The following is a 26,022-nucleotide window of genomic DNA, read 5'->3' on the forward strand; positions in this document are numbered from 1 at the left end:
TTGCAGCAGGGAAACCAGGCGTGGAGCGGAGCAGGTCAGCTGGGGCCTGAGAACAGTCCCCTTCTGCCTCTTCATTGCAGGAGGGGGGTGGGGGCTGTTCCTCTCCCCAACCCCCTTCTTGCCTCTTCCCCCAAATCTCCCAAGTAAATACAATTTTATTTTATTATATTGCTGCCGATCTGCTGTTGTTTTTCATACAAAAAAGGTGGAAGGGGCAAGAAGGAACGAAAGAGTCTGGCGACAGGAAGAGATGAATTGCTGAAGAATGACACTGGCAGGGACTATTGTTCATTTTAACGCTGGAGCAGGAGCAGAGAGAAACGTTCACACGCCATTCTTGGGCATCCTGCTGGGCAGGCAAGGAAAGGGGCATTCCAGCTGGTCATGAGATTTGGCTGGACAGATTGAATTGGGCTGAATAGAGTGCTTGCCGTTTTTTATTATTATTATTTTTTTCTTATAAAGAAACCGACTGATTAATTGCAATGGAACCCGATTAAAGGGAGAGTCTGAAACCCACATAGACATTACAGACATAAAGCTGTCAGCCTACCAGCGTGTGATAACTGGGCCTTAACCCTTTACAAGGCTTATGGGGGATGGGGGTGCTCACCGGAGTCAGCATTGCTCAGTCTGTGTTTACATGTTTGTGTGAGAGAGGACTTCTGTCATTTGGGGAAGGAGTTGTGTGCACAGCAGGAGACCTGTAAGCAGACTATATCTCATGAAGGACAAGTGCTTGAAGAATGAAAATAAGGTTTGGGGGATATTTTGTTTGTGGAGAGGTTGTACAGGGGTTTGCTCAAACGTTGCTGGCTATATTTTAATAGCTTTACAGATTTTAGCAGCCCTTGTCCGTACCTGTCTCCCCTTTTGTGCAATCCTAAATGTGACAACAGGAAAAATCTGTGAAGGAACCTGTAAAGTTCCACAGACTCCTTGGGGATCGTTGCAAACGAACTTTGTAGAAACGTGAATACCCCTGTGGTGCATAGAACATAAAAAAACTAGGTAAGTATTTTAAAGGATGCTGTAATCTGTGTGAGAGCAAAACTAGTTCAGCTGAACTTGGGGACTGATGTGGAGATTGAAGACAGACAGACAATTTGGACATACGTTATTTCAACAGTGATGGAATGGAATTTCAAGATGCTTAAAGACCCTTGCTGTGACGGAAAACTCTCATTTTTATTATATACTGGTTTCATTTCAAATGTGTGGAAGAAAGTCCATGTTGAGATACTTCTGGTTTTCTTTAATCTATTTTTTTACGCAGCTGATTTAGTGTCTGGGCATGGTTGAGTGCCCACTGCTCATTCTCTTGCTTCTGTAGTGCCATGTTTGTAGCCAGCTTCTTCTGTTGAGAAGCACAGATGATTTATTCAAATAGACTCTCCAGGCTTTGAAAAGGGTCCCTGTGAGGAGGGGGGTGGGGGTGGTGGGGCAAATGGCCTTGCCCCCCAGCAATGTTCAGCTTCAAGTGTGACCCAGTAAAGGATGGCGTGTAAGATCTCTAATGAGTATGCTCTTCAGTTGTTTTATCCTTTTCTACAGCACCCCATGCACATGTGTGCCTGCTGGCTTGGAAATTTTTCCATAGGGAGGTGGAAAGAGTGGAGATACAGTTGGAGCAAATGAAGGTCCTGCGTGGGCACTGGGAAGGTGACAGAAGGATTGCTTTTTGCTATCTAAAGCTCCTTGCTCTTTCCAATTAATTGAATCGCTGAGGTTGGAAAAGACCTTTAAGGTCATCAAGTCCAATCATTACCCCAGCACTGCCAAGCCCACCCCTAAGCCATGTCCCCAAGTGCCACATCTGTGCATCTTTTAAATACCTCCAAGGATGGCAACTCAGCCACCCCCCTGGGCAGCCTGTCAGTGCCTGACCACCCTGTCCATGAAGGAATTGTTCCCGGTACCCCACCTGAACCTCCCCTGGTGCAACCTGGGGCCATTCCCCCTTGCCCTGTTGCTTGTTCCGTGGGAGCAGAGACCGACCCCCCCTGCCCACAGGCCCTGTCAGGCAGCTGCAGGGAGCGACCAGGCCCCCCCAGCCCCCTCCTCTCCAGGCTGAGCCCCCCCAGCCCCCGCCCGGCTCTGGACACGCTCCAGCCCCTCAGTGTCCCTCTGGCCGTGAGGGGCCCAGAGCTGAGCCCAGGGCTCGAGGGGCGGCCTCACCCGTGCCGAGCGCAGGGGGACGGGCACTGCCCCGGCCCCGCTGGCCACGCCGTGTGGGACACCAGCCGGGGCGCTGCTGGCCTCCTGGGCCACCCGGGCACGCGGGGGGCTCATGCGCAGCCCCCGCCGGGCAGCCCCCCCAGCCCCCTGCCCCAGCCGCAGCTGCGGGGGCTGCTGTGCCCCACGGGCCCCCGGCGCTGAGCCGCGCCGCCCCTCGCACGCTTGGCCTTGGCTCCCCGGCCCGGCCTGCCCAGCCCCCCCGAGCCCCCTGCCCCCCGGCAGAGCCGCTGCCCCCAGCCCGGTGCCACCTGCGAGCTGCCTGCGGGTGCACCTGATGCCCTCATCCAGATCACTGATAAAGCTGTTAAACGGGGCTGGCCCCAGCACGGAGCCCTGGGGAACACCACTTGTGCCTGGCCACCAGTGGGATGTGTGACTCCATTCTCCACCACTCGCTGGGGTCGGCTGTCAGTTTTTTAACCCAGTGTAGAGCACACCTGTCAGAGCCAGGAGCAGCCAGTTTTTCCAGGAGATGTTGTGGGAAATGTTGTCAAAGGCCTTACCAAAGTCTAGGTAGACAACATAGTTTCCCTTGGCTACTAAGTGGGTCACCTTGTCATAGGAGCTTTCTGAGGTGGAAGTTCCTGATCTTCCTTTTTCTTGTCCTCCATGTCTGGTCACTTCCATCAGAAACTACCAGTGCAGGTTGTGTCCTCACTGGCTTGGCTTCCTGGGAAGCTACTGTCAAAAGCAGGAGTCTTCATGCTTAGCTCCTTCCTGTTGGGAAAAGGAGAAGGGAAAAAAGTCAAAATGGGAGTATCTTTAAACTTTCTTTGCATAGACACTTGGATTAGATTGAGTGTTCAAGGGAAGAAGGGTACTGTGCTAAGTCCCCCTACTTCATCAGTAAAATGGAGAACAACGTGAACAGACAGGATCTCGCACTGTTTTCAATGCATCCTCTTCGTGAAAAGAGCCTGCTGCAGGACGTGCTCCTGCAGGCAGTGTGTACCACCGCCCCCGAGAATGTGGGATCTGCCGAGATCCCAGCCAGGGAGACTGCAAATATCCGCCTGCTCCTAGCTGACCAAGGATGACAGTCAAGTTTCATGGTAACTCAGCATTGACACAGCCAAGGAGTCAGGAGTGACAGAGTTTCCTCAGGTTCTCATTCTGTATTTTGGACGTGGAGAGGAAGGTAGATGAGAACCACTGTAGTTGCAAAAAAACCTATGAGCAAGTGGGACCTAAGAATCTGCTGTTCATGCAACTAAATGGGGGATTGGACAGGGGAGTCGCTTCTGCACAAAAATCTTCCTTGTTGCTCACTTCCCATGTCTTGCTGCTTGTGTCTCTTCTGTTTGTGGCTTCCCTTCCTTCCTCCCTGCCACCTACTAGCCCTGCCGTAGTCCTTTTCCGCAGCTCTGTTAACGTTTAACAAATTTTCCTCCAGTTCCTATGTTTCTTTTGGCTGTAGCTCAAGGCAAACTCCCCAGATCCAAAACTAATTTAGGGCTCTGAGCAACAGTAGCATTTAAATGTTGGCTTTGTGCCATCAGGCGGGCAGCCTCTTCACTGCGAAGAAATCTAATTCCAGTGTTTATTAGATCAACAGTGGCCTCAGGGCTGGACTTCCTTTAATGTTGGCCTTTTAATAATTGTAAGGCTAATACGGGAACTTGGGAACCCCCAAGAGGGTCTCAGGAGCCTGACTTTGACCTTTTTTTGGGGAAGTAGAACTTGGATCTGACTTAATTTGGGTCAGGGAGCATAGGGGAGCAGACTGGTGAAGTGGAGCAGGAGGTGTTACTTTGACTTCCAAAGCAACGTGTGTAAATCCTTCCACATTTGTGCAAGAGTGACTTTGATTTCCTGCAAGTTTGTTTTAATGAGCTCTCTGGGGTAAGGACCTAGGTACAGGCAGGGCAAATTGTGCCCTGCTTAAGAAGTGGACTGGGACCACGTAGGATCTGCATTAATTTCTCAGTTTGGCCACAAGTTCTTTGGGAAGTCACTTAGGGCTCAGGTTTCCGAGCATGGGGAGTGCCTGCAGTGGGAGGTATGCACACTTAGCAATACCCAGTCAGGTCGAAATCTCTTTGGCCAGATGCGTAATGATAGTTAGATGTCTAATTCTCAAGTGATTTTAAATGACTTGAGCACCCAAATACTTGCAGATCTGTGCTGTTTGGCTTCCATTCTCTGCTTCTGAACTGAAGATAATACTTCCCAGTTTTTAAGAGCTGTTGAAATTGTTCATTAGTAGGAAAAGGCACTTGGACACTAATAGTGGAGGCCACACACGTACCTACAAAGACATGGTTCCGTAATTAGGCTGGTTTGCTTTTTGTGCATCTTCCTCCCCCTGCCTCAGTGCTGTTGCTGTTACTTCATTGAGGGTGAAACCCAAAGTGAGGTATGAAATTGGCTGCAAGGGATACTTTGGTGCTTTTCACTATTGTGGATAATTTTTCTGGGGTGTGAATACGAGCGAACTGTGGAGCTTGTGGATTTGTAGAGGCAGCACCTGAGACTTCCAGTTGAAGCAGAGGAAGAGTTTTGTGACCACTTTCTAAGCGTTGCAAAGGAGTCTGAAGGCCAGGTGCTGTGGGAGGTATAGGCTGGTGCTTCATGAGCTGCTTAGAAAGCAAACGAATGTGGGTGGGCTGAACAGGGGCTGATGTACAGCATAGCTGCCCTGCAGTAACCCCAACACCGACGTTCTTGTTTTTCCTGTTGGCAATTGGAATACTGGAAAGGACTTATCCCATCTGAGCCCATAAAACATATTTGCATTAAGCTTGTGTTTTTGAGTGCACGTGTGTGCGTATATATATACGTATACATATTAAAAAACCCATTACTGGTAAAGGTTTCTTTTTTACTTTTCAGTTAATACAGCTCTCCGGTAGGCAGCACAGTTGCTGTGATGCCTCTGTGGTTGTGTGGTACCTCTGTCTTTGCCAGGCCCAACCCTGTTCTTCCAGCTCAGTCTGGCCAGTTAATAATTGCCCCTTTGCTGCTCATCCTCTGAGGGCAACATAATATCATGTGTGGGGTTATTTTTTAGAAAACAGCATACAGAACAACTTTCTTTGTCCCAAGATAGCTTCATTTATCTTGTGGTTTGTGCTTTTGAAGTCCTCCTGCCTGTGGGATTGCGAAAACGAGCTTCTGCCTCCTTAGTGCCACAAAACCACACTGTGTATCCTATCCCTTCCCTGGAGAACTCCTCTGCTAAGCAGAGCTGCTGTGGTTGGCTTCCCAGTCTCTCGTGTGGCAGAGCTGGAAAGCTACAAAGCTCAGACGCTCCACCGCTAACGTGGTGGCCTCTTTAGAGAAGACCAAAATAAACTCCTTAGAATGACCCTGTAAGAGAACAGTCTCTGTCGTGTCCAGGAACCTGGCCTTTTCTATCGTGCTGTAATGATGGGAAGAATCTGACTGCAGCCCACAAAAGCCAAAATGGGCTTTTTTGGAGGCAGAATTTGTCTTCTTGCACTATGTGCCTGGACAACTGCAGTCCAGCTAGAACATTAGGTTCCCTGAAGAGGAGGACTTTACAACGCTTGCATTTTTATCTCCTGAAAAAAAGTGTATGACTATCCATGTTGATGTGTTCTGGGACTGATCAAACAGAGGAACTTGGCTTTTGTCTTGAATAGGTTAAATGAACAAAAGAATGCTCTGAGTTCTAGTTCTGGAGGAAAGTTGGGCATATGTTCTGAAGCGCAGAATGTCCTTACTGCTAGTCCAGTGCCTGGAGCATCTGAAAGATGAAGAGGCTGGCTGATAATTTCCTGTGGGGCAAACATGTTTAGCGTCTTTTGGAGAGCCAATGCAGGGTGAAGCCTTGAAGGCCAGGTCAGAAATGTCTGCCGAATGTGTTGTGAGCAAGGTTATGGGTGCTTTGTAAATCCAGAGAGCACTGGACAAGCACTGATGCGCTAATTAACAAAGGTCCTAAATGGGGTGGGAGAAGAAGGTGAAAGCTCAAGAAGCTTCTGAATCTAAAGAGAAAGGAGCCAATCTGTCAGATAATCTGTGGTAAGGAGGGGGGACTGGATGGGATCCTTTGTGTTCTGAATTTTCTGAAGTATGTTTACCAGGCTTTAATCCTTGCAACCCAGCTCAAAAAATACCACTTGTAGTTTTTCTTGGTTCCCTAAAGCCTCTGAGTGCTACTTTTCAAGCAAAGATGACAGCAGTGCTTCCTTCTCTTAGCTGTCCTCTTTTGACCGCTTCATCTTCCTTCCCCCCACTATCCTGAGACAGCTTAGCTGCTTCTGAAGCTGCAATTAAACAGGTGCAGTTTACAGAGAGTAGATTAAAATAGATTGGCATTAATTTCAGTTTTCCTTAATGCTGTGACCTGTAATTGGCTCTTCAGTAGCATCTGCCAGAGTTGGAGGCCATTACTGTTTATGTGGCAGGAGGATGCATAGCTATCCTATATGGAACTGGAAACTGAGTGGGTTCTCTTTTGCTTGGTTTTTAGCTTGAGTCAGGTTCAGTTTGTCCGTGCACAGTGAGATGACAGCCGTGTCTTTCCTAGCTGTTAAGCAAGGGATTCAGTGAAATCCCAAAGGTGTTCACAGCTCGGAAGAGGATGTGACAGAAATGGGAGCAGAAACAGTATGTTGGAAAAGTACTGAAAGTTTATTTGCCTTTAAAGTTAATACTTGGGTTAGTTAAACTAAGGGAAGTGAAGGAAAATAGGGAGGAATGCATGGATGCAAATTAAACCTTTGTTTTCTCATTCTGCTGTTATGAGTGACAGATGCCAAGCTGTTTTTTGTTAGGTGTTGTAGGTTGTTTGCATTTGTCTCCATTCAGTGAAGGGGGAGGATTGGAAAGCTCCCGAATTTCTGAGATAGCTCTGAAGTTCTGATTCTTCCAGGTTATTGCCCAGAAGTGACAGAGCATATCCTTGCTGTGACTGTAGTAAACCTTGACCTTCTGTAGCTGAGGTAATGTAAGGCTCGCTGTAGGGTAATAGCTTCAAGTATTTACTCTGCTGCTTTTGCCGACTTTTGCAGGTGGGTTGCAGCTCTTTGCTTTCGTGATCTGCTGACACCAAAACCCAAATTACCTAGTTTAAAGTAAACTTGAGTAGATCTGCGGTACGCTTGAGGGACAGCAGTGACTGAATCAACCCTTTCACAAAACACTGCCTCTAGCAGCAAGAGCAGGGGTCTGTTCCTAGGGGCTTGGCGAGAGCCTGTGTTGCCCAAATTCTTCTTTCTGAAGGCTGGAAGTGACAGCATTTGATTAAAGTGGTGCTTTGGCTTTAGAGGAGTAGGTGCGCTTTTGTTGTCCAATATTTAGAAAACATGGATATGGATCTCATAGCTGCCCCAAATTTGTACATCAACTGCTATCACAGGAATATCTTCTAAGATGCATATTAATTGAAGCTGCTTAGGTTTTTCCTTTTGGACCATTTCTTGTCTTCTCCAACAAATGCCACTAGTGCTGCTGTGTCTCTGTGCCTCTTTCCCTTTGTTTCCCCATTTTAATTTATTTGGAGAAGAGAAGGATGAGAGAAATCCATCTCTGTGGAGTAATGATTAATGAAAGAGTTAAAGGAAAGCTTATGGAACTTGAGAATACCAACGTTTTCTGTCTGTAACAGGGGAAAACGCCAGTGTTTCACTAGTCCGGATCAATATCTGTGGCTTATCTCCGTGAACATTGATATAGTAGAAGGATTTCTGACTGCTCCATGAGCTTCGTTCTCAAGAGCTGTCATGCTAGTAAAACTCTTTGGTGACTAGAGTAGGTGAAATATTATTATTATCTCTTTAAAACAGCAGGTTCCTCCTCTAGCTGGCACTTGCCAATTGTCTGGTATTGTGAAGGTCTCCTGGTAACATTTCTGCTGTTGTTCTATTATTTTCTAAATTTTAGTGTCTACTGTACTGCATGATTCATGATAAATGAGCAGTAAATTGTTCACAATCCTTATGGGACAGGAAAGGATAGAGGCTGTTAGTGTGTGGTTTAAAAAAAAATATAATTCAGTGAAAGAAACGGAAAGTTATATGTCTCATGTTGGGGAGGTGACTAATTCTTATGAAGCATGATGTAGGCTTAAGGTGGTATTTTGAAGTGTTTGTCTAGCGTGTGTGTATTCTGAAAGTGTCTGAGTCACGTCATTCTGCCTGCCAGGCCCCGGTGGTCCAGCGAAACATCCCCGCACTGTCTAGAGCAAATGATGAAATTTCTGAATGATGTTATGCAGCAGCAACCTTTTATTATTCTCTGCATTTCTGAGTGGTGTTTCATTTCTGTTTAATGTGCGTGAGTGGAATGGTCCTGCATGACAAGAAGTTGAGTGCTGTGGGTGAGCCCTTTGTATCTGTCCCTTGGATCCTTCGTTGTGCTTCTCTATTGACATGCAGTTGCACAGGAGCTTGCAGCTACGCAAGGAAATGCCACCCCAGGCTAAAATCAGCCAAGTATGTTTCTTGATGGCATCCTTCACGTATCGCTCTGCACTTCATCATACAATACGGATGAAATGCACACTGCTTAAGAGAGATGATCTACTGATAATGAAATGCCAAGGCTGAAGGGGTGCTTTTGATAGTAACAGGAGGAAAATTTCACAAGATGGGAAGCGTAATGATCTTGCTCCTTGGAATCCTGGTTTATATGTAGGAAAAATTAATTGGTCCACAGAGAAAATGTAAATACGTGGGTTAAAAGGCTTTAGGAGGCTGGATCTCTTCCAGTAAGGGCCTTGGAGGTGAGAAGCAGAATGTCAGAGATGGTATACTGCAGCTCATGACTTCCTTTGGTCTTTGTTTTACCAAGAGTCTGTAAAGGTGAAAACATGCTCCCACTATCTAATTAATTTTTGAACACACTTGTAGAGAGAGTGGGAGAACCAGCATCTTGAATTGTGATCTTTTGAAACGCTCAAAGCCCTTTCTAAAAGATGTCTATTCCTTTTGACATTGGACATGACACCTGGAGCGGGCTGGTACAGTGCTTGGTTTCTTGGATGGCAGCAAGGCTTGGCAGGCATGCAGAGCTACAGAACAAAACCTGCATTTTTAACTCCTGCCAGCCACGAATGTTTGAGGGAGCCTTGTAGTTAGGGAAAATGGGACATTTGCCATTTAATGGCAAGTTAATGTGCAAAAAGCATCACAGTATAGTCACATTTTAACCAAAAGATCAGGAAACTAGCGTAGCGGTTTACCAGGTTCTTACAGAGCAGTCCTGGTGTTACCAGGAAAGACCTGCATAGGAATCTGAAGGGAGAGCCAGGGGAAAAGTCACTCAGATACGATTTTCTGCTGTCTGACCTTGCCTGATAGAATTCCCCAGCTGCTTCAGACGGTTGTCGTCTGCCTGATACTCCTTGCCTGCCTTTGGGCTGAGATTTTGATGTGTTTGACAGGATTTGCTCTTTCTATACTGGGACTTCATGGGTTGTCCACCATGAGCTATTTCCATAGGCAACTGAGGTGTTGCTCAGTAAACGGAATCATGAAAGTTCTGTTTAGGAAAAAAAAAAAGCACAGAATTGACAGTTGTTGCCTTTTGTCTGATGTCAAAAACTAAATATTCATCAGGGGGGAAAAATGCCATGTTGGTTCAGGCTTCAGACAGAATCTGTTTGAAGTCTTGAGGGAGCAGTGTGCGGTAACACACCTTTGATAAACATTTTGTTTCTGTGGTTAGAATATGCTGTTTAGTTTCCCTATATCAGCCTCAGTGTGGAACTGAATCTTATATACCCGTTTTGTGCAGGGAGAAAGTTTCTTCTCCATGATGTGACACTTAGGCATTTTTAGCCTAAAGTCATGTTTTGGGCTGCCATATTGTGTCATAACATAAACTAGTGGCTAGCTTGTCTTTCATTGCTCCTTGATTTTTCCAAGTATTGCTGCCTCCCAGATTTTTCTTTTCATTTGAGTATCTGCTTCAAATTATTTTCCACCAGATGCACTAGGTCTAAAAAAATATATATTTTTAAGATTGAATCTTCATTTCCTGCCCATAATTCTAATAATCTAAGGTCCCTTCTATATTATTTCTTTTTCCTCTGTGGCGTTTGCAGAAGAATATTTCCTCTTCCAGTATCATTTGCAGGCTCCTTTAACACGATACTTATTCTCTTTTCCAGATCATTAATGAAGTTATTTAATGGGACTGGATCTAATGCTGATCCCTATGATACCTACTAACCGTCCCTACCCCCTGCAGCTTGACTTGCTGCCATGTCTCATTATCTTTTGTTTATGGTCCCTCAGCTGATTTTTTGGTCTGTGTGTGCTGGTAGCCGAGCCAATCTGAACTAGTTTTTGATGAGGATCTCATGGCAATAATACTGTCCCTTCAGCTGCCCCTTCTTTTCAAAGACTCTGGTTATGTAGAAACACACATTAAATGTTAAACCTTAGTACGCTGTGCTGACATAATAGTAGTATCCCCACTTCTAGAGGGGAAGAATTAATTTTGTCAAATGCTGTAAAAGATACGGCTAGAGTGAGGACAAGAATCTAGAGACCTCAGTTACAGTCACGTTATTTGTTGCAAGGTGTTTGTTTATGACTTAAAGGATTTGGGAGCAGAAGCTGTGACAATTACTTCTTGATCCTTGAGTCTTTTCCTGTTCAAACCAAATCATCCTTTGGTATTGCTTTTTCAATAATTGTTTTTATAAATGCTGTCCTATTCCCTGGGTGCAGGGTGAGGTTTTCGGTGGGGTTGGTAGTCTTTACTTCTGTGGGATCAGAATCGGGCCCCAGAGACTCAAACATGTTTTTAAGGCCTTGTATCTCTTGACCCATGTGGTGTTACTGAAAAAACGGCTTCTGTTCCAGGCTTCTGTTCCAGTTTCGCTCCACCTCCTGCACACACCCATTGCACCAGCCACTGACTCAGTCTACATGCTTGTTGCACCCCTGGTTTTCTTTGGGTCCCTGTCAGTGGACGTCCTGTGGAATTTCTCTTCCTTATGCTTCCTATTCCTTGTGGTCACGTCAAGTGTAACGCTTTTCAGGTCTAACCTGCGTAGTTGTGAAGTTTAATATGAGAACTGAAGGGCGGTTGTGCTCGATAGTGTGCCTCTCCCTAGAACTTTGTTCAGCCACGTGTTTGAGAACCAGCTGGTGCAGGACTGAGGTATCGCTGTGTTTGCAAACTTGGAGGGGAACCTCTAAGCTTGGGAAACTTTCATCCTTACTCAGAGACTGCCAATAGAGGCACAATACTCAATTACCAAAAAGCTGTGACGTCTTCAACCTCTCTTCTCTGGCTGGTGTGGTTTTGTTGGGTTTTGGGTTGGTTTTTTGTTGATTTTTTTTTTTTTTTTAACCTTACCACTATCACATTCTTCCTCAAACCAAACCAAAACAGTTCTGTTGAAACTTTTGAAAACTTTTGGGTTGCTTTTCCTAGTGAAGTTCGTTTTACTCTAGGCAGCCATCAAATACTTGGAAGCTGTGTGGGTACCCAGTCAGAACTGCTTCAAATGCTTTTATAATGGGAGTTGTTTTTTTTTTAAAAAAAAAAAAAAGAGAGAGAGAGAAAGGTCTGTTGGCTTTTATCAGCGCATGGTGCCCCTTCTGACATCAGTCTGTTGTGCTGTAATGTTGCCTTTGTGTCTGCCAGCAGAGCTCTGGGTTTAAACAATGGTCAGCAAATCCCTCTTCTAAAGCTGGATTAACTGTACTTTCCTTCAGTGGAAACTGCTGTTTGGGTAAGAGAGGAATCAAAAATTTTCATTTTTCCCTCAAGATAGGCAAGCAAAAAAAGCTGAGCTGCTTTGCTGTAGAAACACTGAGGGAAGTGCTGGATGAAGCAGGAAAATGTATCAACTGAACTCTGTTCCAGGCCATCTGAAATGTCGAGGTCTGCCCTCATCAAGGTGTGTGTGGGATGGGAATGCAGAAGCGAGCCTGCCCTACAAGTGGAGTAAGAGAGCAAATGGTATCTCACACAGGCCTTCCAACAACAGATGTGCAAGGTGTTAAAGAGGCTATTAACGGCTATGCTACAGAATTCACTATTTTTAACCCCAAATAAACAAATCGGATGCTCATGCATTCTTAAAATACAGAAATAAGAAATGAAGTGGATCTGTTGAAACCAGGGCAAAATATTCTGATACTTAGCCCAAATTTGTTCATAAGTGCTTCTGGTGATATCCTTCCACACTTTCTCTGCGGCAAAAAATAATGGCCTTATATCCGTCACTGTTAGGACCTGCTTTCTCTCTTTTTTCCTTTAATTCCATTATTCATATTCCGATTATTCTTCAAAGTCCTGGATTTTTCCCTCATTGTCACTGTAACTGTCAGATATTCGTACTGTATTGTCATACCCGTTCAATATCCACTTACACCTTCTGTCCTCTGCCAGGATTTTTGTATAGTAGGACTAAAATCATAAAAGCTGGTGCTGTCAACTTTTTGTTGTTTTTTTTTTTTCTTGTGAAGAGGTTGCAGAAAGATCTCTGCCTTCCACAGAAGGTCTTGTGTATGTCATGGAATGCTGAGTTAGGTGCCTGTCTGTGGAGGTGAAGGAACACACATCCCTGTGTTACTCAGTCCTGGACCAAAAGGATGATTGTTCTTTCCAGAGGCTTCTGATTGTGAGCTGAACAGTCTGCAGCTCTAAGTCATGCCAAGTATCTCATAGTTCTGGGTTTTCTAAACCTGTTGGTGCTGTTTTCATTGCATTACAGAACTAAATGGATAATTGGCCATGGTTAACTATGCTACCCCGTGTTACAGGTACATGCAGAACTGCAGGATGGCACAAGCAAACTGATGGCTGTGAATTTAATACTACTACAACTTCCAAAAATAACAATAAGAATTCCTGTGTTTGGATGAAGGGGAAAAGATGCCACTAACAGGGTGGCATTGAGTGGAAGAGTGTCTTATGTAGTTGGTTCTTGGGACCTGGAAAGAAAGACAATGTGGAAAGGCAGCATGGTGTTGACCATAGATCTTTGGCAGTTGTTCATGCAGTATTCTTGGTCAACATCCAGTTGAGGAAACTTCATCCATATTACAGGACTGTGAGAAAATCCTGCTATTGCTAGAATGCTGCCAGGGCCTGGCAGAGCTGATGGATCCTGAAGAGCAGGAATGTGTTTCTTTCAACGTTAAGAAAGAAATTTTTTTACTGTAAGAACATCCATTCACTGGAACTGCCTTCCCAGGGATGTGGTAGAGCTCCCATTGCTGTAGGTTTCAAGACGTGATGGAACAGGGTGCTAGGCAATCTCATCTAGGCTCCCTTTCCCACAGAAGGTGGGACCAGGTGATCTTTCCAGGTCTCTTCCAGCCTGGGCTGTTGTGTGATTCCATGATGAAGCAACAGCCCGTAGAAGGTTGAATTGCTATAAAATAGTGGTAAGAGCTGCCATCTGTCATTATTTTTATTGAAAATAGAATTAGCATATCTTCTTTTGGAAAAAAACATGCCATCAGGACTTAAAACAGTGTTTTCACTCTCCTCTAGAAATCTGCGGTCCCTAACAGAAACAAAGGCTACAGAGTTCAATTTAGTAATTATTTTGTCTGCTTAAGCTTCCTTTGTAATGTCGATGTTTCTGTGGATCTCTGGCAAATACAGGGCTGTTCTGTAACAGCTCTGAGCTCTGAGCAAGGGACCTCAGCAGCAAAATGAAGCTTTGTATATTAGGTTTTTCTTTATGGGCTGTTTGACCTAATGAAGAGTTGTGGGGGGAGAGGGGTTTAAAAAAAAAAGAAAAAAAAGGAGGAGTAACAATTTATTGATTAAGCAACCTCCCCTACCCTCCCCGCAAAAGAAAGATCTGCAGAAATAACAGGGTAGTTATTTACTTTTGCTTTTCAGCCAGAAATGACATAACTGTTTTGCCAACTTTAGACATAAAATTACAAAGATCCTAACTATCTTTTTAAGGGTGAGAGGGGTGGGGGAAACCACCCTCCCTCAGGACATGTTTCATTTGTTAGATAAACATGAAGATGGGGAGGGTGTTTGGAAGGAATCTAAAGAAACTGACGTGCCATGCTAAATTTAAGGTGATGGCAAATGTTAAGTACGAGGCCTGTGTTTAGGCTGACTTCTTGTTTTTAAAATCTGGAGGCTTTTTATATAATACTTCGCTATGAAAACTGTTTGGCTACCGGATCCTGCTGCTATCGCATCTGGAGGAAACCAGCCTGCAGCCAGTGAAGATGATTTTTTGGTTGCCTGTACCTATGGGCAAGTGAGAGAGTAGGAAGGTTGTGTGGTGGCCACACGAGGTATCGAGAGGCCAGGGAAGTTGAGTGGTGGCAGCTCAGCACCTGGCTATGCTTCTGTTTAGCTTTTGTGTATTTTGTATACATTGCGTTGTTAAAATATGTTGGGGTTTTGCCTCTTGTATAAGTGAAGCGATTTTTTGAGTATAGAGAGTTGGTAAAATGTCCAAGCCTGCAGTGTGATGGAAAGTTTTAGGTAAAACATTTGCCCTGGCTAAGCCCAGAGGTACATCTCATTGGTCCTGCTTCAGAAGAATGTGCAGAAATGTAAGTAGATATGTCTGCTTTGATTGTTGGTCCAGTTGCTTGAACAGCAAGGGCTGACTTCTGTCCTGTTTCTGGACCCCTGGCTAACTGGGATTGAAACGTGACACTGGAGGTTTGTGTGCGCGCTTGGTTAGTCTTCTGTCCCACACTCCCTACGTTCAACGGGAGCTCGATGTTAGAGTCTTTCATTGAGGCTTCTCGCACCAAGTGCACTATTTCCGCTGGTCTTTGAGGGAGCCGGAGAAAACACACTTCTCGTCTTCATCCTTCCTGGCCCTCTACTGTTACAGATACAGTTACAAGGTAATGTCACCAGAGCTCTGAGCACTGGGAAGTAACCATGGGACACCAAGGGTGAAACACTATCCACATTGAAATCATTGAGAAAATTCCTGCTGTCTGCAGGGGGTCGTCCCAGGTTTCATTCAAGCTGTTCTTTTTACTGGATAAAGAGTAGTCACCCAGGATTGGTTCTGCTGGTATTGTTTAGAGGCTGGAATTAGCGTGCTTTCTGAACAATAGTGTGCTTTACTTGTCCAAGTTTAAGACTAGGGTAAATCATCGTTTATAAAATGGATCATTATAGTGACTAGAAGGTTAGTTACTCTAAAGGTCACACAACACAAAGCATTAGACTCACAAAGGTCGTAAATTGGACTGGTTAAGCAAAGTATGTTTATATAATAGTGCTACAGATAGAGGCTAGTGCATATGAGAGTGGTGTTATCTGGGTCATAACATCTCCTTCAGCTTCCAGCAGATTCTGTGGCATGGTAAAAACACAAATCAGAGACGATTGATCAGAGCAGCTTCAATGAGGTGGGAAGAACAGATTTAATACGTGTGTGTGTGTGTGTGTGTATATATATATATGTAAACTGGTACTAATAGCAACTTTTGAAGATAACTGTGTGTTTGACAATACAGCAGATTAAGTTGCAGTTTGCAGATTGGGACAGCTGCACTAATTCTTTCTGTGCTGCTGCAGAGCTGTACATCCATGCTGCTATTCAGGAGCTAAAATAGCTCACTTTTACTCTTTCCCCAATGCTCTCATTTATGCTTATCCAGAAATAAATTATTAAATATATTCCCCTAATTTAAGAATTGTTTGCCTTGATGTTTGATCATTTCCTGTTGGTGAAGCTACCCTGGGACATGGTGGAGCGTGGGCCAGGCACAGCCTGTCACTAGTACTTTTACATTTGTCTTTTTCTAGGGGTAATGAGGATGATGATTGTCTTGGTGTACTCCAACAGGAAGGGGTATTGGAGCTTAAAGTAGCTGGGATCAGTGCTTTGGGGTAGTGTTGAGGATAGTGGAGAAAAATTGCTTTGGAAAAGGTGATTTAAACAGCAGCTACCTCATATGTAATATACAGCTAGTTCTGCCTTTCTGTATAGTGGTAGGCAACAGCAGGAGGTGGCTTGTCCCGAATTTCCTGTGCTGCCAGTTTAGAGGAACCTGTTAGATTTTTGGGGAGGTTTGTGGTTCTTCTGAGTTTCCTTGTGTTTATTTCTAACAGTTGGATATGCTGCATAGATGATGCATTGCTTTTTTTTAGGGATGTCTATGCTGCTTCTTTCGCCTTCTGACTCTACGTCACCCACTCGCCGTCTTTTTTGAGTCAGCCTTTGCCCAGGCCATACCCGCTAAGTCCTTTGAGGATCCTGACCACTCTGTCCTCTTTCATTTACCTTTCCTTCTCCCTGTTCCTTTTTCACCTTACATTCTTCCTGCCTCTGTCCCTCGTTACACCAGATATTGGCCGCTTTGTCTAGCTGATACAGCAATACCTTGACATGGATGTTTTCTACTAAACCTTTTAAAGATAACTTGTAGCGGAGATGGGGGAAAGAATAAAAGGTTCTTACAGGCATGGCAGTCTGTGAAGGGAGGTCCCACAACCAACCTGGCTGGCCCAATTCAGCAGCTTGTGGATGTGCTTGGCATGTTGCAGCAAGGTCTTGCAAGCTGCAGTGTAGCAGCTGGGAGCAGGCAGCGGAGACCGACGGGAACCTCCTCAGCCAGTTTTGTTGCAGAAGGAGTTTATCATGGAATTCTTCTGCCAGGAAGAAGTGCATCCCCTCCAAACCAAAGTATTAGCTTAACTTGCATGAGTGGATGTATCTGCTGGAGGGAATTCTGCTGTTGAGAGAATTGCAGAATAGTTACATACAGTTTTGCAGTTACAGCTTTTCTCAATTAGAATGGAAAATAAGAAAATTTTGAGGTTTTTTCTTTTTTTTTTGCTTAGGTTGCTACAGCACATGGTGGTTCATCAGTGATACACTAGATGTAAGAAATGAGATTAAAAAATTTGGAAATAGTTCAGGATGTATATAACTCCCGCTTGGGGCAGGTATCCCTCTGTACTGCATTCCCTATGATATATTGTTTAATCTGAGAGCTTTAGGTTGGTTAGAATTGCATACAGAAGGAACCATGCAAAAAAGAATCCAGTCACAGACTAACCTCAGGGGGTTGCTGATTGATAGAATAAGCATTTGTTTAACAGTGATATTGATTATATAGATTGTCTAGATAATGTCAGACAGAAGTTCAGGCGTGACCTTTTCCTTTTCGAGCGGTAGGCTATAGCCTGTTGTCTCTCAAGGCACAGATTTATTAAGAGAATATGTGGGATAATACTATAACTAGTTGCATTTGCACAGGGGTGAGAGTCAAGAGTTGTGTGGAGTATTGTTCTGCAGCTGGGAGAGGAGAGAAAAGGGTTGGGAGCTCCTTAAGGTGACTTAAAGGCTGGAAAAAAATGTTGTTGTCAGATTATATATTGACATTTGGACTGCATTTTCTTTTGGCCACTTTGTAGAGTTGAAAATGCTCTTCTCTTTTATGTATGTCAGTTATGCATGGGGTAATGTCACAGTTTAATCTCTACAGATAAATAAGAAAGGATTATTTTTCTTTTCTTTCACTGGAGTCTGATGAAATGTTAGAAGTGACATGTAAAAGATTTGCATCTAGAAAGTTCAGGGTCTGAGAAGATCCTAGATAATTCTCTGAAGTAAAATCTTTGCTGCCCTTTCTGTTGTGGTGTCAGGACTAGGTGGAGCAGCAGCAGCACTGTGCTCTTGGAGACGACCGAGTCTGTAAAATAAAAAGTGTTCTGATACCTGGGATTCCTTGAATGTGGTTGTGACTAGTGTCAAGTCATTTTTCAGCTGATTCCCAAGTCTCTTTTTGGCAGGTTGCTATTTGCCATTGCCTTCAAATAGCCCCATTCCAGGAAACTGCGCTCGATCTCCTATTTCAGCAGCACCAGGGGGGTGAATGGTTCCCTTTGCAGCTAAGTGTGTGTTCATACATTTAGTGTGATCATGGAGAAGAATTATTATGTCGCTTTGTATTTAATGCATTTACCCTAAACCAGATCTCTCAAAATTACCTTTTTTTTCTTTGTTTGTTCCTTTCCAGGTGTTACAAGTAGCACCGAATGCTCCTGTGGACGTAATCATTTCACATGTGCTGTCAGTGCTTTTGGTGAATGCACGTGCATCCCTGCCCAGTGGCAATGTGATGGTGACAATGACTGTGGGGACCACAGTGACGAAGATGGCTGCAGTAAGGAAACCATTTTTGACTTGTGTTTGTGGAAATCGAATGCCTTAACTTTCTCCCTGCAGGTGCTTCTTTATAGGCACCTAGTTTTCGTGTGACGAGTGTTTAAGACTGTAGATAACATACTTTTGGCTGACTTCAGTACTCGGTCTAACAGAGCCAGCATCCACTGACGCAAAGCACAGTGAATGCCCAGCTCTGCCTTTTGCGGTTGGTTTCAGGTAGCTGTTGGATGTGAATGTTTTAGATGGAGAGGAGGGACGGATGGAAGTACCTCTCTTTTCCCACCCTTGCAAAAGTGCTCTGTGAACTAAATTATATGGTTTTGCTGTAAATATTAATGGAAAATAAATAAGTGGCGTGAGGAAGTGTATTGAGGGTGTCTGCCCTCTTAAGTAACGTTCTAGTTTCTGTCTTGGCTGCCCTTACCTTTCCTGGAGGGAAAGGTAAACACTGTAATAAAATTCAATGCTCTTAGGATCTGCTGAGAGAAGTTACCTTGGAGCTACTCTGTATGCACAGTGTCAGCATTCGTGTAGCTCAGCCCAGCCAGGTGAGAACTGAGAAGTGTCACTGTTGGTGGGTTTGGCGTGACAGAGATGAATAGAGAAAACCTCTCTCCTGGAGCCTCAAGTAAGTTGCTTTCTTACCTCATCTCTCTGGATTCTACAGACCGTGGTAGAATTGAAAAGGGTAGAAAAAAAGGCCCAATTTCCTGCAACTCCTTTCCTGAAAGTTTCCCTAGAGCTGAAGAAGTAAGGCTGCTGTCAATGAACGTGACTGAGGGATTTGTCTTCCTCTGTTGGATGTTTCCCTAGCCTTCCCTGAATTCCACTGCTGACTGCTGTAAGGAAAGGAGCTTTCCTCACCTTTGAGATACTGTTTTGGAGAATCTCTTCTTCCTTAAGTGTGGGAGATCTCAACCCAGCTTTGTGAAAATTTCTTCTCACTTCATGTTTCTTAGAATTTTGCAAATAGTGAGCAACGTGGAAGGCTTGGCTGAAAAATGGGGGTTTGAAAAATAGGTTACCTGCAAACTGAGGTGATCAGTCTTTGGTTTAAAGATGATTAGTGAAAGGGTTATTGGGCAAGGAAGTGACCTTAACTGGAGAAATCAAAGAAAGTGGAAGGAAAACCTGTGTGATTACATCAAACAAAGAAAAGAATTTGGGAACTTGCCATACTTAAGAAAGAGGAGATGAGGAGCTGGGAACTGAAAAGATAATATTAAAAGTCTGAAAAGAGTGGGAGAGAGGAGGCTGGACTCAACGGCACAGGCTGAAAAGGGGAAGCTGAGCAGGAATAAGGGGCTTGAGGAGGTAAGGAATATCCAATAACTAAACTGGTTTTGCTGGCTTCTTACTGAGCACAGGTGGTGTTGTGTTTTGTTTGGTTTTTTTTAAGTTTTTTTGGAGTAGGGTGGGGGAGAGGAATTGGAGGGCTGGTTTATTGTGTGGTTTTTTGGTGTGTTAGTTGGGTTTGTGGGGGGTGGGGAGTGGTGTTTATAAGGGGAAGTCATGCTTCACAAATCCATTGGAACGCTGCGAGGGAGCGAGAGAGTCAGTAATGATTTAGACAGGAGATACTTGTCAATAAGGTCTACTTTGCGCTTCAACAAAATCCAGCACCAAAGGTGTTTAAATGAAGCAGGTGTGGTAGGATTGGGGGCAGGAGGGGTAAGGCCTTCCACAGGTTCTGGCAGGAGATGGTTCAAAGCTAACGAGTTGCTTGTTCATACAACATATACTTCAGCTGTGGATCTCCTTGCCACAAAACATCGATTCTGAAATTTCAAATGTTCTCAGATAGCAATCAGAAAAGGTTATGGATCTAAAATCCTCTGAGGGCTGTTAAAGGTGAGTATGCCACCTCTTGTTTGGGAAGCCTTTGTATTACAAAAAGAGGCAGATTTTGTCTTCTGAGGAAGAAATTTCCTTGCATGCTATGTTTTTACACCCTTTCTCTAGGCATCTGCATCTTGGCACCCTGTCTATCTCCATGGCCTGGGCAAGAGGAACCTTTTGGTCTTGCACAGTAGTGCTGTCGTTATGGCATACCCCTAATACTTGAAGGAAATCTGGTCTATACAGATTTGAATGGAAGCTGTGCAAACTAGGAAGTAGTAGTGAACTGCAATCAATCTGCTGGTGCTGTCAGGCACTGGAGTTTGGGAAGTGCATGAAGTAGAGGCAGACAGCCAAGTGAGACAGAGAATGTAGGGAATGGGGTTGACTTCTGCCTTCTTTAATTAACAGTTTCTAACAAGGCAAAGGGAGGGAGAAGACTGAAGCAAAGGGAGCTGTCTAGAAAACAGCATGTGTAAGATGGGAATGTCTGAACATCTTATTCAGAAAACAACTTGTGCTGTAGGTCTCTGCAGTTTGGTGGGAGAAGTAAACCAGCATGCGCAGAGCAGGATTTCACAAGACAGGAGGGGAGATAAAGAGCTGCATTTATACAGAGCAGAAAAGTGATGCAAGGGGAAGGACTAGTATATGAGCTGCATTTTTAAATATTTCATTGTAATAGAATAAATACAAAGAGGGGACCGTTTTCAGCTGACAGCCAGAAGTACTTTTAAGTGCAATTCAGTGGAAAGAAGAAAGCAAAATTAAAAGTTAAGCAACGGAGCTAAGGACTCTATAGAAATGGTAAGTGCGTGGCTTCACGGATATGCAAGGTTGCAGTGGAGGAGCCCTAGGAACACTTACTCCTTTGAGCCTGCTGAATCTTGTCGTGAGTGTCTGCTCATTGCGAGTCCAGGTATGTGATGATATTGTCAGCTTCTAAGAACTAGATCAGCTCTGCAGTGTAGGATCATGGTAGTTGTCTGTGCTATGTCCTGTCTTGCTTAGATGTTACTGCACTGAAAACTTTTTGCTAGAGCAGATCACTTGCCGAATCCCTCTCTTTTATTTGTCATACCGGAGCCTTGTGAAGGTGTACTCATTTGTGGGGTTAACCTTCCGTTTGATCTGTTTGCTGGCTGTGCCAAGCATAAAGAAAGCAGCAGGAGTGTGAGAGCAGGGGTGGGGTGTGAGCCCCTTGGAACAGCAGCTACAGCTTTAAATCAGTTTAAGCTTCTTGCAAATCAGCACTGATGCTTGCACATATTACGTGAGATTTTCTTCCCTTCCCCGGCCATCTGTCTGTGACATGCATACAGAATTCTGGTTGGAGTGAAATTTTGGACAACTTCTCTGTTGTCCAAACTTCTCTGTTTGAACTTGATTTATTTTTTATTTCTTTTTAATACAAATTAAAATAAATTAATATTAAAATAAAGGTGAACTTCTTAATGCAAATACTGAGCTGTAGGTTTGAGTTGTCCTGATGAAGTCATCCTACAAGCCACAGATGTATTAAAGTTCTAGTTAAAAAACTAGTGAGATTCCTCAAAAACAGTGGGGCTAGTCTTCGTGCTGGGTTGAGCCCAGTGGTTTGTTCTGACTCACAAACCTAAGTCTGTGCAACCACGTATATGGACTCTTCTGAGATGCTAGAGCTGTTGGGATTCTTTTTCAGCTGAAATGGAAGTACAGCTCTGAGTTTTAAAGACCAGAATTATAATATCAAGTAGATGTTTCTGATCAGAGGTACGGACAGAAACAATTGCAAGGAATCCCACGTTTACACTGGTCTGCTGCAAGCTAGTTTTACAGAGTTACAGGATTTTCTTTTTTCTCCTGTGAATGTCCTAACTTTCCAGAGAAATAAAGCTGCAACCATGCTTGTTTCAAGGTCTGCTTTTCCTTCAGTCTGTCAGCTCATCTGTATACTGTAAGCTGATATGATGACAAGAATGAGTTCCTGGGAGAGTTCTGTCTACTTCCTTGGGAAAGGGAGAGGACGGGAAGACATTGGACTGCTGGACTCCTAATTAAGCAAGAGTGAGACATGGGATAGGAGAAAAGGTGAAAATTACATTAGCAAGTCAAGATTCAATCTTGCATCTGCGTCCATATAGCACTGCATATGCTTGAGTAGTTGATTGGAGTTTACTAAGTTCTCTATTAATTTTTTCTAGTCTTGAACTGGTAATGTATCATTTCAGTCGAAGAATAACAGATAGCTTGAAACACACTGTGTTTGAAAAAAAAAGGCAAGATACTTGGCAGTGAGTGAGAGGAGCTGAAGCTAAGAAAAAAAAGAGCAGACACAGGGAATACTTCTTCCATTTGAGAGAGATTTTCAGTTTTGAGAGAAATTTTTAAAATGTGGTGTGTTTTGGTTTTGTTCCCCCCCCCTTTTTTTTAATGTTCTGTTGTGAACTATAAAACAAATTCCCACTTTCTGATTGAGTTGCACTATGTTTTTTTATCAGCTGTTGCTCTTTCTGCACACCCCAGACATTTTCCACCTGGATTGGTATCCTTGGAATGTCTGTCTCCAGGTATTTTCCCATTGTTTTCTGGAGAGCCCTGCCTCTGCTCACCTGGCTGTGACAGGAACAGTTTTTCTTGCAGATCTGAAGCCCTGCCGTGATGGGAGCCAATTATTCCGTGACATGTTTGCTTCCTGCTCTGGATCATGTTTACAAGCCAGAGTTCTGTAGTAATAATAGTAATAAGCAACCTCCCAGCTGTCACGCCAGCTTCGTAGACGTTTCTCTGGTATCAGCTCTGGCTCGGTGACAGTGTCTGGCTTGGAAGCCCTTGCTACACATGCACAGAGTAGCTCAGCTGCCTTCCTGCCCTCTGCCAACAGAGGCTGCTTTGGACTGTCCCTAAGGCAAGCCGCGTGCGAGCGGAGGAATGGTTTTCATTCTGCCCTCCCGCGTGTCCTTTGAAGTCCAGCGTGGTGTGAATGAGCCTTACTTCCCGTGGCAGGGGTGAAAGGACAACTGAGTAAACTTGGCCTGAGGATTGAGAAATTGTTCTCTTTCTCCTAAGATATGCCAAATCCCCCTGTAACCATCCCCCAGTACAGCCGCCTTGCTCTGAATTTTGGATCTGTAGCATACGTAATCAGCTTGGAAATGTGTAGCTCCTTGGGACGAAGGCTTGCTTGCTTAGCTCTATGCACGGTGGTACAATACTTTTTCATTTAAAGGGACTGAAGAATTTACTCCTTTTACCTTAAAGCTTAATGGAAGTGGTCCATTGTTCCCATCTCATTGGGAAATGTAGGCAGTTCTTGTTGAGCTACAACTTATTCAGGCCCCAGAGGGTCTCTTCCTTACCAGGAACAGGGCTATCACTGTAGCCTGCTTATCAGTCCCACAGAAGAATTTTTGAGGTCATGTGAGGATAAAAATCTCACGGGTATTTTACTAGAATTAATGGAAACTTTACAAGAATGATCTTCCCTCTTCCTCCCTTCCTATCTGACTTTCACTTAATCACCAGTCATGAGCTCAGATGCGAGAGCTCAGGTGAAGCCTCACTTCTAATCTTCAAGTTTTACTAATTAGGAACTCATGTCAAGAGTTCAAGTTTCTCTTGAAAAGACACCAGTTCCGTATCTGCAACCACACTTTGTCATTTTATTGGGCTTGGAGTTATGCGTGTTTCCTTTAAAAGGCATCAGAATTAATGCAGTGCCCCTCGGGCACAGCGCTTGTGATCAAAGGGCTGTGAAAGATTGGGTGCTGATAGTCTTGTTTTAATTTTTTTCTTTATTTAATTATTTTTTTTCTTTTAACCAGCAACGTCCTTAAATACTGTCCAGCAGTGCGATTGGAAACATTTTATGTTATCCTGGAGCTAGACTTTCCAAAATGTAGTTACTAAAATCCAGTGTCTCCTATTTCTTCTGGGGAGTGGACTATCGTCCTTTATTCTTGTTTCTGGACTTACTGCCCACTGTGCTGCAGATCTTGGCGAACAGATCTATGTTTGTGTGTGTATGTGCTCACAGAAGAATGTTCCAAGAAGAAAATTAACTCTATCCCAGCTGAAACCAGGACACACGTACATGAGTGTGGACATACTTGGAGGTCAGGCTGCAGTTGTCTCTTAACATACGTAGCATTAATATTTTTTTTTCTTTTAGTTTGTATTTACTTTTAAAAATTAATTTTGCATTCTTCAGATGACTGAGAGTTTATCTAATTAAACAAGCAGTATTGTTCAAATCACTGTGCTCCAGAGCTTTGAACACCAGCTGCTTGCTGTCCTTGGGTACAAAGCAACCTGCTCACCACAGGCAGCAGGGATGAAGCGTTCAAAGGACAGTGGGACGTGATTCAGTCTGCGTTTCACCTTATAAACTTCCCTTTTCCCCCCGCCCTCCCCCTTCCCCTTCTGCTCGGCCATAAAAGAATGCCCTGTGTAATAGGAGTTGGGAGAGGGGGAGGAATAGCAGGCTTACGATAGACCTAGCTTTGCTGAAACCTTGGATGATGTCCAGTGTGACCAAGCAGGGGGATGAGCTCAGGGAAATGGTTGGAAGTTCAAAGGCCTTTTTGTGTTGCTCACTGTCAGTTGACAGATGTGCTCTCTTGGGCTGTCGCTGCCCAGCCTTGCTCTTCCCACCGCTCCCCTTCCTCGAGCCTGCTCCCCATCCTGCCTCTCGGCCCTGCCTGGCGAGGCAGGTCGGTCTCTGCCGGGGCGTTTGTCTGTCTTCATCCTGGGACTTGCCTTTGCTCATCTCTTTTAGGAAAATACTGTTTCTTTGCATGGCTATGGAGCGCTCAAGCTGGAATTGAGCAGGGAAGAGGGGATGAGGCTTAACTGTGTTTACTGTTGTATTTCGTAATCCTGCTATGAGTAGTGGGGAAAGCATGTTGGTGCGATCTGTGATGACTTTCTCATCAGTGGAATCAGTGCCTATGGAGGACTTGCAGCTTTCTCGGGAGGTAATCAATGCCCTTCAATTTACAGGTGGGGGGAGCGCAGCTAAAGAGACACAATTGTCCCATGGTCACGCCAGCTTCAATATCAAGCTGGGAGGAGAATATAGGGGTTCCGTTTCCAGTCTTCTCGATGCAAATCTGGCTTGTCAAGAGAGGTCTTGCCCCACCTCTGGCAGTGAAGAGTTCCTGCTGTTTCATTCGTGTTGCCATGTACTCTTCTGACCATGGAAGTATGGCGTTTAAAATGAGTTACATGACATAAAGCAATACACTTACCAAATTGTATAGCTGCTCCGCGCTGTCAGGACAAAATATAGTGGAGGTTGTTTGAATGTCCTAAGTGTGACCTCTTAACGTTTGAATTTCCTCTTAACTTCAAATTTCTAAATACTTTGGATATATTTACAACAGTACTAAACATTAACCGTGGGCTAGTGGTATGCCCTCAGCTTTAACTCCATAGAAATAAAAGTCATCAAAATACGAAGTAATAAATGACCAACAGAAAGGCTGAATAATAACAACCCTAGAGCAAAGGGCTGTGCAGTGGAACTGGAGCCCGATGTGTTTAGAATGAATAGAAAGAAACACAGGAATGCTTCTGCGTAGGCAGTTTGCTTTTTAATGGGGAGGAGGGATTGTGGATTGGGAAGGCGGAGCAGGGGAGGGGGATGCTTAGGAAGAGACTGCCCTGGTGGGAGAGCTGCTCCCAGAATCTCTTGCATTTTCCTTTGGAGCATCTGTTTCTGACCATTATTAGATTCAGGTTACAAGCTTGCGTGGATCCCTGCCCTGATCCCATTGGCAGTTCCTCTGGTCTGTGAGACATCAGCCTTCATTCATTAGGTTTTTTTGGTCTTAAGTGGGTTTGTGTTTTTTCTTCATACTTTAAAGAGGAGCTCCTGTAGAAGGGGATTTATTTCCCCCCTGGTGTTGTCT

At 44.3% G+C, this 26,022-nt stretch overlaps 1 protein-coding gene across 3 annotated transcripts in view; it reads left to right on the forward strand.

The window, feature by feature from the left end:
- Positions 1-26,022, forward strand: part of LRP4 (LDL receptor related protein 4) — an 83,401-nt gene that overhangs the window by 22,878 nt on the left and 34,501 nt on the right. For all 3 annotated transcript variants that reach the window (XM_037395249.1, XM_037395250.1, XM_037395251.1), the window contains exon 2: positions 18,144-18,290. In XM_037395249.1, coding sequence (XP_037251146.1) covers positions 18,144-18,290 — 147 coding nt within the window. The remainder of the gene's footprint in view (positions 1-18,143; positions 18,291-26,022) is intronic.

This window comes from Falco rusticolus, chromosome 7 (genome assembly GCF_015220075.1).
Source record: "Falco rusticolus isolate bFalRus1 chromosome 7, bFalRus1.pri, whole genome shotgun sequence".
NCBI classification, from domain to species: domain Eukaryota; kingdom Metazoa; phylum Chordata; class Aves; order Falconiformes; family Falconidae; genus Falco; species Falco rusticolus.